Raw genomic sequence first — 13946 nt, forward strand, 5'->3', positions numbered from 1 at the left:
CCATTTATCCTTGCAGTTATTCTGGTAGTTTGGCACAGAATCATATTGTATGTATAGCCCAGAGAAGCCATGTAGTACAGTGAGGAGCTGTGGTGAGTGACCCACTGTCATCTTCCTGAGCACCTCCAACTCTATTATTACAGATATTGGACCTTCTTAGCCTATTTCAGATCAGCAAATATTCTGAAATTCTGGGACAAAATTGCAGTGTCACTGACATAAAAGAAAATCAAAATGGATTTTTTTAAAATGTTCCTTGTATAAAGCAAAAGGAAGGAGTATTGCTCATTTACTGTTAACCTTCTGTTTGTAGACTAACTTTAAGCAAAAAATTACGGGCATATCCTTGAATACATTCTCTTGGTTTGGCTTTCTCTCTCTGCTCACCACAACAAACTCTACAGGTGATTCAAGTGCAGTGTCTTGACTTTTTTCAATTGTTTAAATTCAAAGGAATTCCACTGCACCATGTACCAGTCCTACATTCCATTATCTATGTGGCTGCAGCCTTTCCAGTAAAGGATCACTGTTCTAGCCTCAGGGGTTCTCCCTGGACTGTGTGTACAGGAGCCAGTCAGCTTCTAGATCAGAAATCAGCTCTAGGAGACAAAACTCCAGATATTCACCTTCCACACTTACCTAAAACGTGATTTTTATGCATCAGGTTTCTGGTTTACCAGTTTGAAACACAGCTTGGGTTGGCACTAAACCACCCAGAGCCGTGGATAAGAAACTGTATATTTTCTGACAGGTCACTGAGCTGCAGCCTCGTGTGCTCAGCCCAACAGCTCATTTGTGCCTGCTGTCCTGACAGTCTGACATGTGCTGTCAAGGTTCCTTTCCCAGCCAGGCTGGTGCTCCACTATTCAGCACCACTGCCCTAATCTGCAGTGGCACATACCAGTCTCTTACTTAACTACTGACGCAAAACCCGTGTCTCTGGAATTCAAATAAATCCTCCAAAACCCCCCAAATTAGTATTATCGATGGTTTCTCTATTATGAAAGCTAAATGTTTAAGGCAGCACAGGACACAAACTATGAAAAAGGTCTTTATTATTTACACAACTGCTATAGTTCCTTAAGAACAATATATACCATTTTTATTTGAAAGGGTCAGTCTTCTTTCAAATACATGAACTGCATAATGCACAAGTGTTGGAAATGCCAAACAGCAGTCACATCACACTTCTCTAGTGCAGGCATAAGCAGCGCAAGTAAATGATATTTTAAGAACAGTATGGCTGAATATTGTATTTAAACACAGTGTTTGCACTTTGACAAGATTTAGCTAGAAGAGAACAAGGGTTTTGTTCATGCTGTGTTAGGAATGTGACTTTCCCATCTCAGGTTTAAACCCTTTATCTGGCATAGGGGAATTTTTCAGGCAGACTGCTTTTCACTGACCAAATAACAGTGGGTTTCTCTCCCTCAAACTTCAATCTTTTGTTTTCCAGTAAACACTGCTTTATAGTACAAGTTCACATACTGGGGTAAATTTGCCACAGAGGTGGTACTTTCCCATCTTACTGTCTTGCACAGAGAAACACTGACATACTAATACATACCAAACTTAGACAACTTGTAATTCATAGACTTAAATACTGGAATGGGAGAGGGAGACTGTTTCTAAAGATGGAGGGAATAGAGGACTTATACAATTCATACACTGCCAAGGTTGGCTTTTTACTCAACTTTTTTTTGGTCTAAATATTTCTTTCTAGTTTCAGAATGGTTTTGGTCTTAGATGGTTATGGTTGTACTTCGGCAGCAAAGGAGAGGAAAGTATTTTGAGAAGTAAAGCCAGAACTGAATGCAAGAAAAAGCAACTGACTTGTTTCTCCCACTTTGAGCTTATTGCTGTGATCTTTTAAAAAACCCACAACCAACCAACTGGAAGACCAAGTTTAGCAGTCATTCTGGCATTGGGTCCAGTGTCCAGCACTATTATACTCTAGCATAAAAGCAAGGAAAAGTCCAATGATCTTAGTGATGTTCCCTTCAACTCAGTGCCACACAGTTTTATTAATGTTATTGTCCTTGCTTCTTTGAAAGATACCTGAAAGAAATAAAAGTACAGTTTTTCACAATATAAGAGGTAGGCACGAATATATCCAGGATCTTAAGATCAAAGTATGAATCTGCTTTCTTTTCTCACTAACAATGCCCCTATTGATAACCCCAAACCAGAAATGCAATCAACACCACTTATGATTTTTATTTGATTTCAGCATTTTTCAGTTCCCTGATAGGTTATCTTACAGTAATTCAGTCATGTTTTTAGTTAGACTCTATCAGGCTTTTTAAATAAAAGGGAGGAAGGAAATGGAAACCTGTTTTATTTAAAGAGGATGGAAAATTACATCAGCTGGAAAAGTGGCTATTACATCCTTTAAGATAAAAAGGCCCATTAGTAATGGCACTCCTTCAAATAAATTCAGCACTTCAGTGAACAGTGATCCAGCATAACCTGAAAAGAACAGCCTTCCACCAGCTTCTTTAGAGAATGTGAGTGATGTTAAATGGCTTGTATTCTGATCCCACAGCTCTCCTAGCACTAGAGCTGGAACAATCCGTGGTGTGACAGTGAAGGCTTTGCAAATACTCCAGGAAAAAGAATTCAACCAATTTCACTGACAGTGTGAGTTATCCAGTGACTTTCACTGCTTTTAAGGTTTAATATTTGACTTTCTGTCTAATCAGAAACAAGAAATAAAATTGTACCAAGCCTGCAAGGCTGTTCTTTTAAGCATTGAACAGGTGGTTTTCAAACAGCAAATTGCACATGCTTTTCTTCACATGCATTGAAGCTTCAGGCTGTTGCATAAAATCATTAAGAAGAATTTTGCCCAAACACTTCAGCTAGTTATTTTCTACCAAGAATTAGGTTGATAACTGGTGCCCTGAGCACTTGGAAAACTCTTGTTCATAACACAGCAACTTGGAGCTGATGAATACTATGAAACCACACAACCAGGGTAGTGACAGAGAACCACTCTGTAACACCCCAGAGCTCTGAAGTAACTGCCAGAAAAGTTGCCACCTAACGAAGGAGCTGGATCTGAACTGACAGCCTAACTTTGCAGGGAAAAGAGAGAGATTTCCAAGAATCAGGTTCTTTCAAATATTCTTTTCCTTTTAGGAAGCATAATTGCATAATTGGCAGTCCTGAATACTGGAAAAGTATGAAAACACAGATGCATTCTGCCAAAATCTTATCTTTAGGGAACTTGCCCAAACACTACAACCTTATTAAAATTCTACTCAAACTGAAGGATCTTCATAAGTGATGTCAAAGTTCATCAGCTCCACTGTTTCCAGTCTTTGTAGAGACAACCTCAAGCAAAACACGTGAGGTCAGGGACAGAAGGAAGCAAGAATTTTGACTTTGTTCTTACCTTTCCCAATGTTTGTGATTCAGCTCCAAAAAGTCATCTAGTTTTGCTATTTCTTTGAGGTATTGAGTGAGCTTTAGAAGCTCCTTGTCTTTATCCCGATTTAAATGTGCTTTCATAAAGGGCCTTATCTATACAAAATAAATAAACTGAGTATAACCATTGGCTCACAAAAAAAAGTTTTATAGATTCTTTATCATTTACCATTAATTAAGGTATATATTTTCAGTACTATGTCATGTTATAACTTCTTACAGGTAGGAGGAAGAAAAACCTTTCCATTAGTGGTCATATCCAATTTGCCCTGTTCTTCCTGCAGACTGGACTGTGGGGGTTTTGCTTTGTACCACCATGGAACAAATTTGTTTTCTCTTGCACTTTTTTGAGCCTTCCCCTCCCAGACAGACTGATAAAATGATCTAGAATGGACTGGCACATTTTCTAATATGTTTTCACAGAGATTTTTGCAAGAGGGGTTTTCAGCTCTGCCTTATGAACTGTGTGGCATCACTGGAACAAGACGCTTTTTTTCAATAAAAAGCCTTTGACTACAAGCAGAGCTTCTGTGAAAAGAGATGTCAGAAACAAAGCTTATCAGACAGCTGCTTTAATCCTGGAATACATTATACCTGGGCCTTGTTTTAGCGATTCAACATTTTTGTCTGCAGCTGTTAATGACAACACCTTTCAAATCTGAGCTAGAGGGACCTCTCTGGATAATTCTCTCCCAGCAAGATCTTTGCTATTCCTGATTCTCCTTCCAATTAAGATCATCTCGTTAGATCTCATCAACTGCTACCCTTTTCACATCATGGATACTTTAAAAGAAATCTTGAATTCCTGCATTTGAAAACATCTTTTTCATTTTAAAAGAAATTTATGGAATTTCTTTTAGTACCACACTGCTCTACCATCATATATATGAAGAAATTTAGGTTTCATTCTTATTCAGAACCAGCACTAATAACGGAGCACAAACTGGTTGACAGTTGTATAAAATGAAATATTTGCTGTTCTGTGTCAAAACAGCTCAAGGTACTAATTATTTATCCAAAGAGAACACTTGTGATTACACTGGCATACAACCATGAAGTACAGTCACTTGTTATTTGATTTATTTTCTGTCTATTTAATATGACCACTCTTGAGATTGAACGTCATATATTTCAATGGTGCCTGTCAGCAATGCCCAGCTCAATTACAGCTTGCAGGTATAACTCAAACATAAATCATAATTTTATTGATTTTGGAAGTCTCTTAAAAGCTCAGTTAATAGTGAAACAAAGTTTATTTAATACTACTCTTAGGGAAATATTAGTCCAGACAAATGGCACTGTAAATAAAAAATATAATAAAATATGCAACTTTGCTAGTTAAGAACAGCCTTTCCTCATGATACAGCTAAGAAGTATGAGAAAGTACTATTTGAATGATGAAGAAAAAGTAATAAATGAAAATTCCAGTTTACATTACCTTGAGTCCATTTTGTGGATTCATTAGGAAGTTTCGGCCAATATCATCAAACATAATAGTATTCTTTTTGCTGTAATATTCTGAAAACTTTCCCCAGATAACACCAAGAGGCTTCACCTGGAAATACATCACATACAAGGTACCTGAGGTAAATCAGATCATATACAGGAGCTGAAAATACCATCTATAGGAACCTGATTCCAAACTTAAATAGACAGTTGTATTCTTTTCCTTTAGCATTAGCAGGTAGTTTGGCTTTGACAAAGGAAGATATGTGAAATAATATAACATACTAAATACTCCACACTAAGGATAAGCTTTCTGTTGGTACTAAATTTTCTTGCAACCGTTACCTACTGTTTGATTTGAAACCTGTGACATACAAATGCATGACTCAAAACATTAATAGAGACTTTCAGTAGCAAAAAAAATCTGTGATTCCAAGATTCTTACAGTTTTCTTGCATGAAAACTTCAGTACAACTTTATTGTTGAATATTTCAAAGGGGTGTGGCAACAAGTCATCTGAACGTAGAAAAAAGATCAGGAGAAAATAGGTACTTACATCTATTAGTCCTCTTCGAGGAGTGTGCACTGTTATCATGGCAGCACTGTCCAGCATGAAAGTTATCTTGTAATTTGTGTTGGTACTCACTCCAAGCTCCTGCATCATAAAAATGTATTATTAAAGCTTCTAATTAAGAGAGTTTTACTGCTGAACAACTGGAGCCACAATTACAATGCATTGTTTGTCACGGGGTGAGCAGTGGAGGATTACCAGAGACATGCTAAAAATAGATATCTGGGGCAAGTTAAATTTGTTACACAATGAGAATCATAAATGTCCACTGTTCTACCATGAGAAGCTGATAGGAATTTATTTTTGCAGTGTTTAGTAGCAGTAACTTAAAAACTGATGTCAGCATAAAATCAAAGCAACTTTGCAGAAAAGGCAAAATACAGAGAGACCTTGCTCATACCTTTATGCACAATCTTTCACAAGTTCTACACACCTCAACTTTACTGTGTACTGACTGCTATTTGTTCCTTACAGTGAGTTGCACAAACCACAGCCCAATTTAAGATGAAATATTTGTAACAGTTCATTGTTATCATTCCCCCCTGCACATGTCCAAGACATAAGCCAGAAATCTGTCAGTTTGCACTTTAAAGATTTGATAACTCTTGAAATAAAGACTCTAAGGAAAACATCCTTTTTAAAGCTAAAAAACTTTAACTAGGTGAGAGAGCATCATTTCCATTTCAATTCCTTTCAAATGCTGAAAAGTAGTAGTAAAATCTGCTGACATGGTATAACACAGATATTGCTGATGACTTCTGGTGTGTCCAACAGCAGTAATATGCAAAGCTACATAACAAGGAGAAAATATCCACTGAAGCAGCTCTCCTGCAAATATCCAGCCACATGTAACTGATTTGCTTTCATATGAAAAAGTGAATCTGGCAAATGAAAAGCACTACCTGCCTGAGTCAGTATCCTGTTATACTGACAGAACCAGCTGTTCTAGACTGTTTGAATTCCAGGCATAAATAGATGGCAAATGAGAGATTAAATTTGGTTATCTGATACTCCCTTCTTTTTAGTGCTGTTCCTGCTTTGTAGTTTAAAACAAGAACTTCAGTGCCAAGCATTGCTGGGATCACTGTTCCCTGACAAAAACTGAAACTTTTGTAGATAAGCACCCCTAGTGTCACCAGTTTAAGGAGAAACAGCAGGTGGCATCTAGTGGTAGGAATCTCAACGGATCAAGATTCAGGAGCAGGTACAGAGAGAGAGATTCAGTAACATGAAAGGGCTGGGAAAGCAAACTAGAAATGTGGAAAGGTGACGAGTGCAGGGGAAACAGCCCAGTTTTGAACACTGGTTTTCCACAAGATCAAATCCTTGCACTACACTGACAGACACAAGATAAACATGTAACACTGCCACATGAAGTACAATGTTTGCAAGGCTCAACACTGATTGTACTTGCACTAACTTCACTTTACAGTTCGGACTACAGGTTCCCATTTCTGAGATCACTCTGAGGCATTTTTGTTTAGAAAAGAATTGTAGAAATTAATTATTTTGAGGAAGAGAACACTAGAAAAATGTGCTTTGCTCTGTTAAATCCTGAAAAAAAATAGTGTATCATAATAAGTGGAGATATAAAAGCTTAAACTTGGAAAACTTTTTCCTGAAATGGAAACAAGCTTTGATTTATAAAATGCCCCAACCCACCAACCAAACACACAGCAATTCTTAGTAAGCTCATTAGATTTACAGCTAAGCCTGACAGTAAATATGTTTACCACGGGGTCAGCTGTGCAAAACTGGCTTCCTGCCCAATTTCAGTAGGGAAGAAACCAGGACTGAAAGAAGAGCTCTTACGGGATGTTTAATAAGGCAGAGGAAGTCACAGAATCACACAGCTGCAATAGGTAAAGATAAATATGAAGAGTTTCCTCTTGATAACCTACTCCAGCATCTCACATCTGTCTGCTCCTCTAAAAAAAATTACATTTAAAGACTAGAGATCTATAATTAGAGGTAAGATGAAAGCAACTGTGAAGGCTGCGTGACGAATCCAAGTTTCAGCAGGTACTGACTTGTGTTTAGTTCTGCTAAATTTAGCACCTATGCTGATAGTTTGTGTGGAATTCTGAAGTTAGACTTAATCTAGTTTTGTGATGGGAGACAATTTAAAGTGACTATGAAGATTTAAAATACTGAGGTTATGATTCATACAACCTCCCCAGTTTCTAACCCGTTCTGTAATGATGAGCATGAGCCCAACTACACGAAGAGTTACCCCAACCAGGAATCAATCACACATTTTCAGGACAACTTACTTTCATTTTGGCTTCAATCCACTTCATATTAGTAGCAGCTGAAACAAATGGGAGAAAACAGAAAGAATACTTTATCAAAATAAGCCATTAACAGGCAAAATTGAATAAGCCAAGGAATTGCTCACTTCATAAATCAAATTTTTACACAAAATTTTATTTCAGAAAGATCTATCTTCATTGCAGCTTGTAGGGTTACTGCCTTAAAGACAGTCTTCCTTCATGGAAGTCTGTTCTTATTTGGAAAAGTTTACTTTTCAAATGAACAAGTACATGAGCAGTGCAAGTGTTAAAACCATTTTCTAGATCAGCTGTTACTAAACTCTACAGTCTGCAGGACCATAAGGAATGGGCTACACCTGGTTTGAGGAATCACACTGCCTGTGCAGATTTCCTCCTGGAAGCAATGATAGGAATACATAAGGTCTGGAAAGGACAAAGTCTCAACATTGCCCACTTACCTAAGAATATGTAGAAATATTGTTCCAGACTATGAAAATGACATTTTGCAATACAATTTTAATATGGTTTGAAACCTGCTCTGGCTAAAGTCTGTTCTGCAGCTGTTGGACAGGAAACAACCCAGCATGCAAAGGCAAAGGATCAACCATCCCTGTAGACAGGAGAATTTGGTTCATTTGGCACTTCACTAGGTATTGTCTGGATGGAGATTATTTGTAAAGATCACTATCAAAAAGTGTTTGAATGTTGATTATATAGTTCTGTTACTTCAAGCACTTGTTTGTTTGTACAAAGTAACACAGTAAAGTGATGCTGAGACCCACTGCTGTCAGCTTTTTCACATAAGAATTACTATTTTTCTGAAATATCCCTAATAGCTGTGTGACTTACAGCCAAACATTTTTGTATTGTTTCAGATCTTGTGATTCACACTAAAAAGCAATATAAAAACCTCCCACCTGGAGTGTCTGCTCTGAATGACAATTTACTCTAAATTCTGAGGTACTGAGTATAAAACTTACACCAAATTACAATATCATAATCCTCATATGCAGAAGTCAGGAATTCATGAAGGTATGGCCTCATCAGTTCTACCCCAGTTTCAGCACACGATCTGTGGTCTAAAAAGAATATAAGAGATAAGCAATTCATTATTAAAGTATAAGTTATTAAAGTTCAGTCTGACTTTCCTATCTATCCAAAGACCTGAAGAGTTTCATGAGGGAAACACTGAGGCACTATAAGATCATGCATGAATTCATAGCAAACTACCATCCCTGTTTTAAAGGTGGACAGAAGAAGCAGAGAGGATATTTATCTGTTTATCCTTAGAAGTCCTTGAGGGCTTAGCTAATAATTAAATCAGAGTTCTCTGAGTATGAGTATCTTTGAAAAGTCAGGACAAATAGTTCATCTGTGCACTTAGCAAATTTGTAACAAGACATATATGAAACAGACTCTTTAAAACCTAGTCCAGCTATTTTGTAAGCATATATCAAGCTCATTTCAGAGATGCAAACATTGCCTCTTCCAGTTCAAAAACTGTTGCCAAAACCTGCTAGCAGAAGACCTTTAAATAAAAATTTTAAACTCAGTAATGGGTTGAATTTTGATCTTAGATTGGAAACAAATCTCATCAAAAAGGAAAGCTATTATTTACTACTCACAGTTATGCTGCCATGACACACCTACATCCCAGAAAAAATTAAGTCAGAAGAAAAATTCTGGCTTCCAAAAAAACCAGCTTGACAGAATTTTCAGGTAACACATGCTTTTGTGAATGTTTAGTAATAACTTGTAAATAAAATTTGAAGCTATTGTCCCACCCCCCCAAAAAATGGAGTCAATCAGGTACAGACCAGGATGACTATCTTACAATATCTTGCCCTGCCACAAAACACAAGGTGTCAAGAGAAAGGCTATTTAGACAGAATACTAAATTGCCACTTTTTTATATCTTCTTGCACTAAAATCAACACCATGCAACATTTTAAAAGCCCAAGGGTTTTTAAAATGTGAGCAGAAGACCACAAAATCATACAAAGCAGAAGGTATGTTGTATAAGACAGCAAAGCAAAACTCAACAAATGTGATCTGGCAAATAAACCGAGGTCTTAAACAAAAACATCCCACAAGTTGCATAAAAACTCACCAAAAAGTGTATAATCAACATCTAGAACCAGCAGCTTTTTCCCTTCTCTAGGAGGATTCAGAATTTCCACTTTGTATTCTTTAACTCTACGGGAAATTTTTAGTAGATTTTCTTCCCTAATGTAACAGTGCAAAAAGTTACAGTTATTTAAAATGTACACTCTACATTCAATAACAAACAAACAAACAAACTGTTTTAATAGCTAAAACTCCTAACCTATTTTCTACTTCCACAACCTCCTCTTCAATATCAAAGTCATTGACCACGTCATCGTTATCAGGAGGTGGCCCAAGGACATCTTCCTAAAGGAACAATAATAATAAAAGATAACTAGAACCACAGAAGGATAATAACAATGGATATCAAGTTTCTGTTACTGCACATTACAGGACAAAAATACTATTTAACCAAAATGGTTTCACTTAAGTAGCGGAAAGAATTACTAAAGTATATTGATGATCGATCAGATCTGAGAAGTCAGTGAATATCATAATAATAGGTTTGTACTTCAAGTCCAGAGCAATACAGGAGTTTCATGAATACACACTGCTCTCAGAAATCTTCAGGAAAGCTAACTTTACATAGAAAAATAAATGCAAACAGAAATCTACTGTGCTATATAATTTATCAAATGATGACTGAAATATTCAAAATTTAAAATCACAATTCAAATTAAATTTAATTAAATTAAATTTAACCTAATGAACAGGTAAAATATTTACCAAACTCTCTTCACGAGTGCCCATCATCATTATTTTTGTATTTGGTTTCAACTTGAGAGCTCCAAGCTTAACATCATCATCTGCAGGTTTGCCTGTAACACAAACAGGTAATATTTGAATTTTTTTACTGGGATAGATTTTAGAAAAATGTCAATACATTTCATGCTTAACTGAAATAAGCTCCCTGTAAAATACCAGATATCCCAAGCTGTATTATCATTCTGTTCCATATACAGTGTCCTGGTTTCAGCTGGGATTGAGTTAATTACCAGGTAAATGTATCAATAATAATCAATATCCAGTGATTTATAAAATGTCTGTATTCATGTTCACTTGAGAGCTAGAACTGGGAGAGCTAGAACTAGATGCCCTGTTAGTGGGCATCTTGCCTAGGTTTAGAGGATGTTTGTCCTTAAACATCTCAGGTACATCCACAACAAACATCAAACAAGAATAGTTACCCTTCATTTTAAGCCCAAGTAGTTTTTGACGCTCTGGTAACACTCCAGTAAGGCCTTTAAGAGACTGTTTCAGGTCCAACACTGTGTCTTCTTCTGACAGCGAGGTTATTGTATACTCCTGTCCACCCCATTTTATTATGAGAGAGAGAGACATCCTTGAAGCATATGTTCAGTATTGTTTTCTGAAAAATCTGCTGCAGGAGGAAAACAAAGACCATGTAAGGAAGAAACAGGAGAACTGCTCTTTTCAGAAGACAAACCATAACATCTATTTAAAGCGTTCTTGATTTTTTATTATATTGCACATCAAAGAGCTGTTTGTTTCGCATGAGCGGATGATAAACATGTTGATAAAGTGTTGGAACAAAGGGATAAAGAGCAGTGTTAGAACTGGGGCTCTGAGTTCCACTTTGATGTATTCAGCAATGTCACATTCACCGTTCGCTGTGTGTTCTGTGCAGGTACAGCCTGTGCACTGCACACCCAGCACTCGAGCAGAGCACTGCAGCACCACAAAAGTCATTGCAAAGCTCAGAAATGTCCTCTGCAACACTTATGCAACCAAACCACCCATGGGTACCTTTACACATGCAACAATAAAACAGCAAATATTAAATACCTAAAATACATAAACACGCAAAAATAGTTTTCTGAACACAGCAGTCCATTTTTGGCACTGGATTTCCCTAACCCCTTTCACTGTGCGTTACCTGCAGTAATACACACCCCAGGTCACATCTCACTGTAGCAACATCAATGTAGGAATTTGAAAACAAAGCCAAAACATACACCTGCACAATGCAATTACACTGTAAGAGCTGCACTTGCATTGCAGTGCTGACAAAACAACCATAATTACACTATCCTTAGTTTACACAGCATCGTTTATACAAACTGTATTTAACAGTTCAGTCCCTCATTAAACACAGCAGAAATCCAAGATTTTTAGGTTAATGTAAAATTAAGAACGTGGTTTTGTCTGTTAGGGCTTGGAAACAGAGAATCAAGGAGCTAGAAAGGTATGAAAAGGCTGATACAGAGTGTCAGGAGATGCAGAGAAGGCCTCTGCACCACTGACGGTGAAATTGTCCTCGAAAGACTGATATTCAAAGAGAGGGCAGACCTGTGAAAAACCTGGGGCTATCCACCTTCAAGAAGTGCATTACACCAATAAATGCAGGCCTGACAACTCTAAAAAATCTCAGAATCCAAAAATCTGATTCTTCTTCCTCTCTAGCATTGTACTGTCAGTGGTTACCTGCTCTCAGACAAAATAGTTCTCTTTTATGCAGTAAAAGCTACTGAGAACAAACAAGTAATTGCTCAGGCATCCCCACCAAGCTCAGTCCAGGTGAGACGTGGGCTAGGTACAACCTGCTTGCTGAGAACACTACAAGCCTCACCTCCACACTACTGTCTCTATGAGTCCTGAAAACAAACCGAAGAGGAAAAGTGGTAACACAAAAAATGAATTTTTTTTTTCCTTTTTTCCCCGAACATTCTCAAATCAGATAGGGACCTGGTATTATACTGTGAAAAAGACTCATGAAGAAGGGGTCTTAGAAGCACTAAGAGGTTCGACTGAGATTAAGGTTGCAATGTCAAGCAATGTTGATACATAGGCTTACTGCCATAAATTATTGCTGTCCACAATCCTTGGACTAAGTTCACAGAAAGAAGGATTTATTTGCCTGTTTCCTTACCTGCACCATACACCTCAAATCATTCTGCAAGGAAATGCACAGGGCAAGAACTGCGAGAAAACTTCTCAAGTCTCTGTCCGGTGCTAAATCGAAACGCTCATCCCTCCAAAGCTGAGCACTTGACCAACCCTTGATCCTTACACAACCACAGCCCTGTCACGATGAGCAGCATCAGGGACAAGGCACCTTTATCCCACACCAAACACTACGGGGATCGAATCAATGAACACAGGCAAGTGGATCAGAAGCAGAGGAAGACACGGGGAGAAGGGCTCTACCATGGGGGCTGGGTGCTGTGAAACACAACTTCCTTGGGTTAATTACACCTCCTGAGCCTTCACAAGGCCCTCGGACCACCAAGCACCAATGGACTGGAAGGTCATAGAGAAAGCGTTGAAGTCGTGCTGAGAAATTGTAGCATCGCACCGATTTATCTTGGCAGATCGCGAAGAGAGACATCCACATCTGTTAAGTCCCACTAAGCAACATAAAGATAAAACCCCCGAAACACACAAAGTGCCTGATGAGCCGTACAAAGTGCGGCCCCGTAACAGGTGGGGAGCGGGGTCTGGGGCCAGCTCGGTGCCAGCCCGGGATCGCCCCTTTCCCCCGGCCGGGCTGTCCCGGCACCGACACGGCCTTGGCGAGGGGAGCTCCCACACGGCGCTGCTGCGGCCCCGGCGCCGCTCCCGCCCCGCGGGGACAGTGGCACGGCCGCCACAGCCGCCCGCCCCCGCCTCCCTACACCGGCCCGGCCTCCCCCCCGGCCCCGCCGCACCCACCGGGCTGCCCGGGGCCGCCGATCCTCCCCCGCCGCACCCACCGGGCTGCCCGGGGCCGCCGATCCGCCCTCGCAGCGCGGAGCGGCCGCTCACCGGCCGCGGCACCGGCCCCGTCCCGTCCGCCCGCAGGAAGCGGAACTGGCCCCGGCGGAAGCGGGAGGCCCCGGATGTGCGCGGGGCCGGGCGGGCAGCGCCCGCGGGGCCGCTCCGTCAGGGAGCTCCCTGGGAGCGGGGTCGCGCAGGGAGCTGCGCCCGTGGGAGCTCAGCGCCGGGGGAGGCCGCAGAGGCGGCTTGCAGGGGCAGCTGTGCCGCCAGTGTGTCTTTTCTGTCGTTAACATTTAAAGAAGATTGTTCCGTACCCACGGATACCGACTGAGACACCCCCCTGCAGCGCTGCCCCGCTCTGGGGTCCCCAGCGCAGGAAGGACACGGAGCGAGTCCAGAGGAGG

General features: G+C 39.7%; 1 protein-coding gene across 3 annotated transcripts; it reads right to left on the minus strand.

Annotated features, from left to right (window-relative positions):
- Nucleotides 1–1035: 1035 nt before the first annotated feature.
- Nucleotides 1036–13622, minus strand: UBLCP1 (ubiquitin like domain containing CTD phosphatase 1). Of its 3 annotated transcripts, none has more exons than XM_032703210.1 (11): nucleotides 13539–13622; nucleotides 11013–11206; nucleotides 10552–10643; nucleotides 10046–10131; nucleotides 9830–9945; nucleotides 8700–8798; nucleotides 7720–7757; nucleotides 5432–5530; nucleotides 4868–4984; nucleotides 3398–3525; nucleotides 1036–2058 (listed from the first exon to the last, which is right to left on the minus strand). In XM_032703210.1, the coding sequence occupies exons 2-11, from the start codon at nucleotides 11164–11166 to the stop codon at nucleotides 2031–2033; spliced, it is 957 nt and encodes a 318-aa protein (XP_032559101.1). In that variant the 5' UTR covers nucleotides 11167–11206; nucleotides 13539–13622; the 3' UTR covers nucleotides 1036–2030. The 3 variants fall into 3 exon arrangements, with proteins under 3 accessions (XP_032559101.1, XP_032559099.1, XP_032559098.1); XM_032703208.1 differs by having other exon boundaries at nucleotides 13498–13618; XM_032703207.1 differs by lacking the exon at nucleotides 13539–13622 and adding an exon at nucleotides 13498–13519 and having other exon boundaries at nucleotides 11013–11203.
- Between the last annotated feature and the right edge of the window lie 324 nt (nucleotides 13623–13946).

Source organism: Chiroxiphia lanceolata, chromosome 15, assembly GCF_009829145.1.
Source record: "Chiroxiphia lanceolata isolate bChiLan1 chromosome 15, bChiLan1.pri, whole genome shotgun sequence".
Classification (NCBI taxonomy): Eukaryota; Metazoa; Chordata; class Aves; order Passeriformes; family Pipridae; genus Chiroxiphia; species Chiroxiphia lanceolata.

Bases quoted from the DNA above. Each gene is read 5' to 3' on its own strand.
- UBLCP1 (XM_032703210.1), bottom strand. From the start codon at position 11,166: ATGTCTCTCTCTCTCATAATAAAATGGGGTGGACAGGAGTATACAATA. The intron at 10,132-10,551 runs GTAAATATTTTA...TTGTTCCTTTAG, and splicing joins GCACTCGTGAAGAGAGTTTG to GAAGATGTCCTTGGGCCACC. The intron at 2,059-3,397 runs GTAAGAACAAAG...TATTTCTTTCAG, and splicing joins AATCACAAACATTGGGAAAG to GTATCTTTCAAAGAAGCAAG.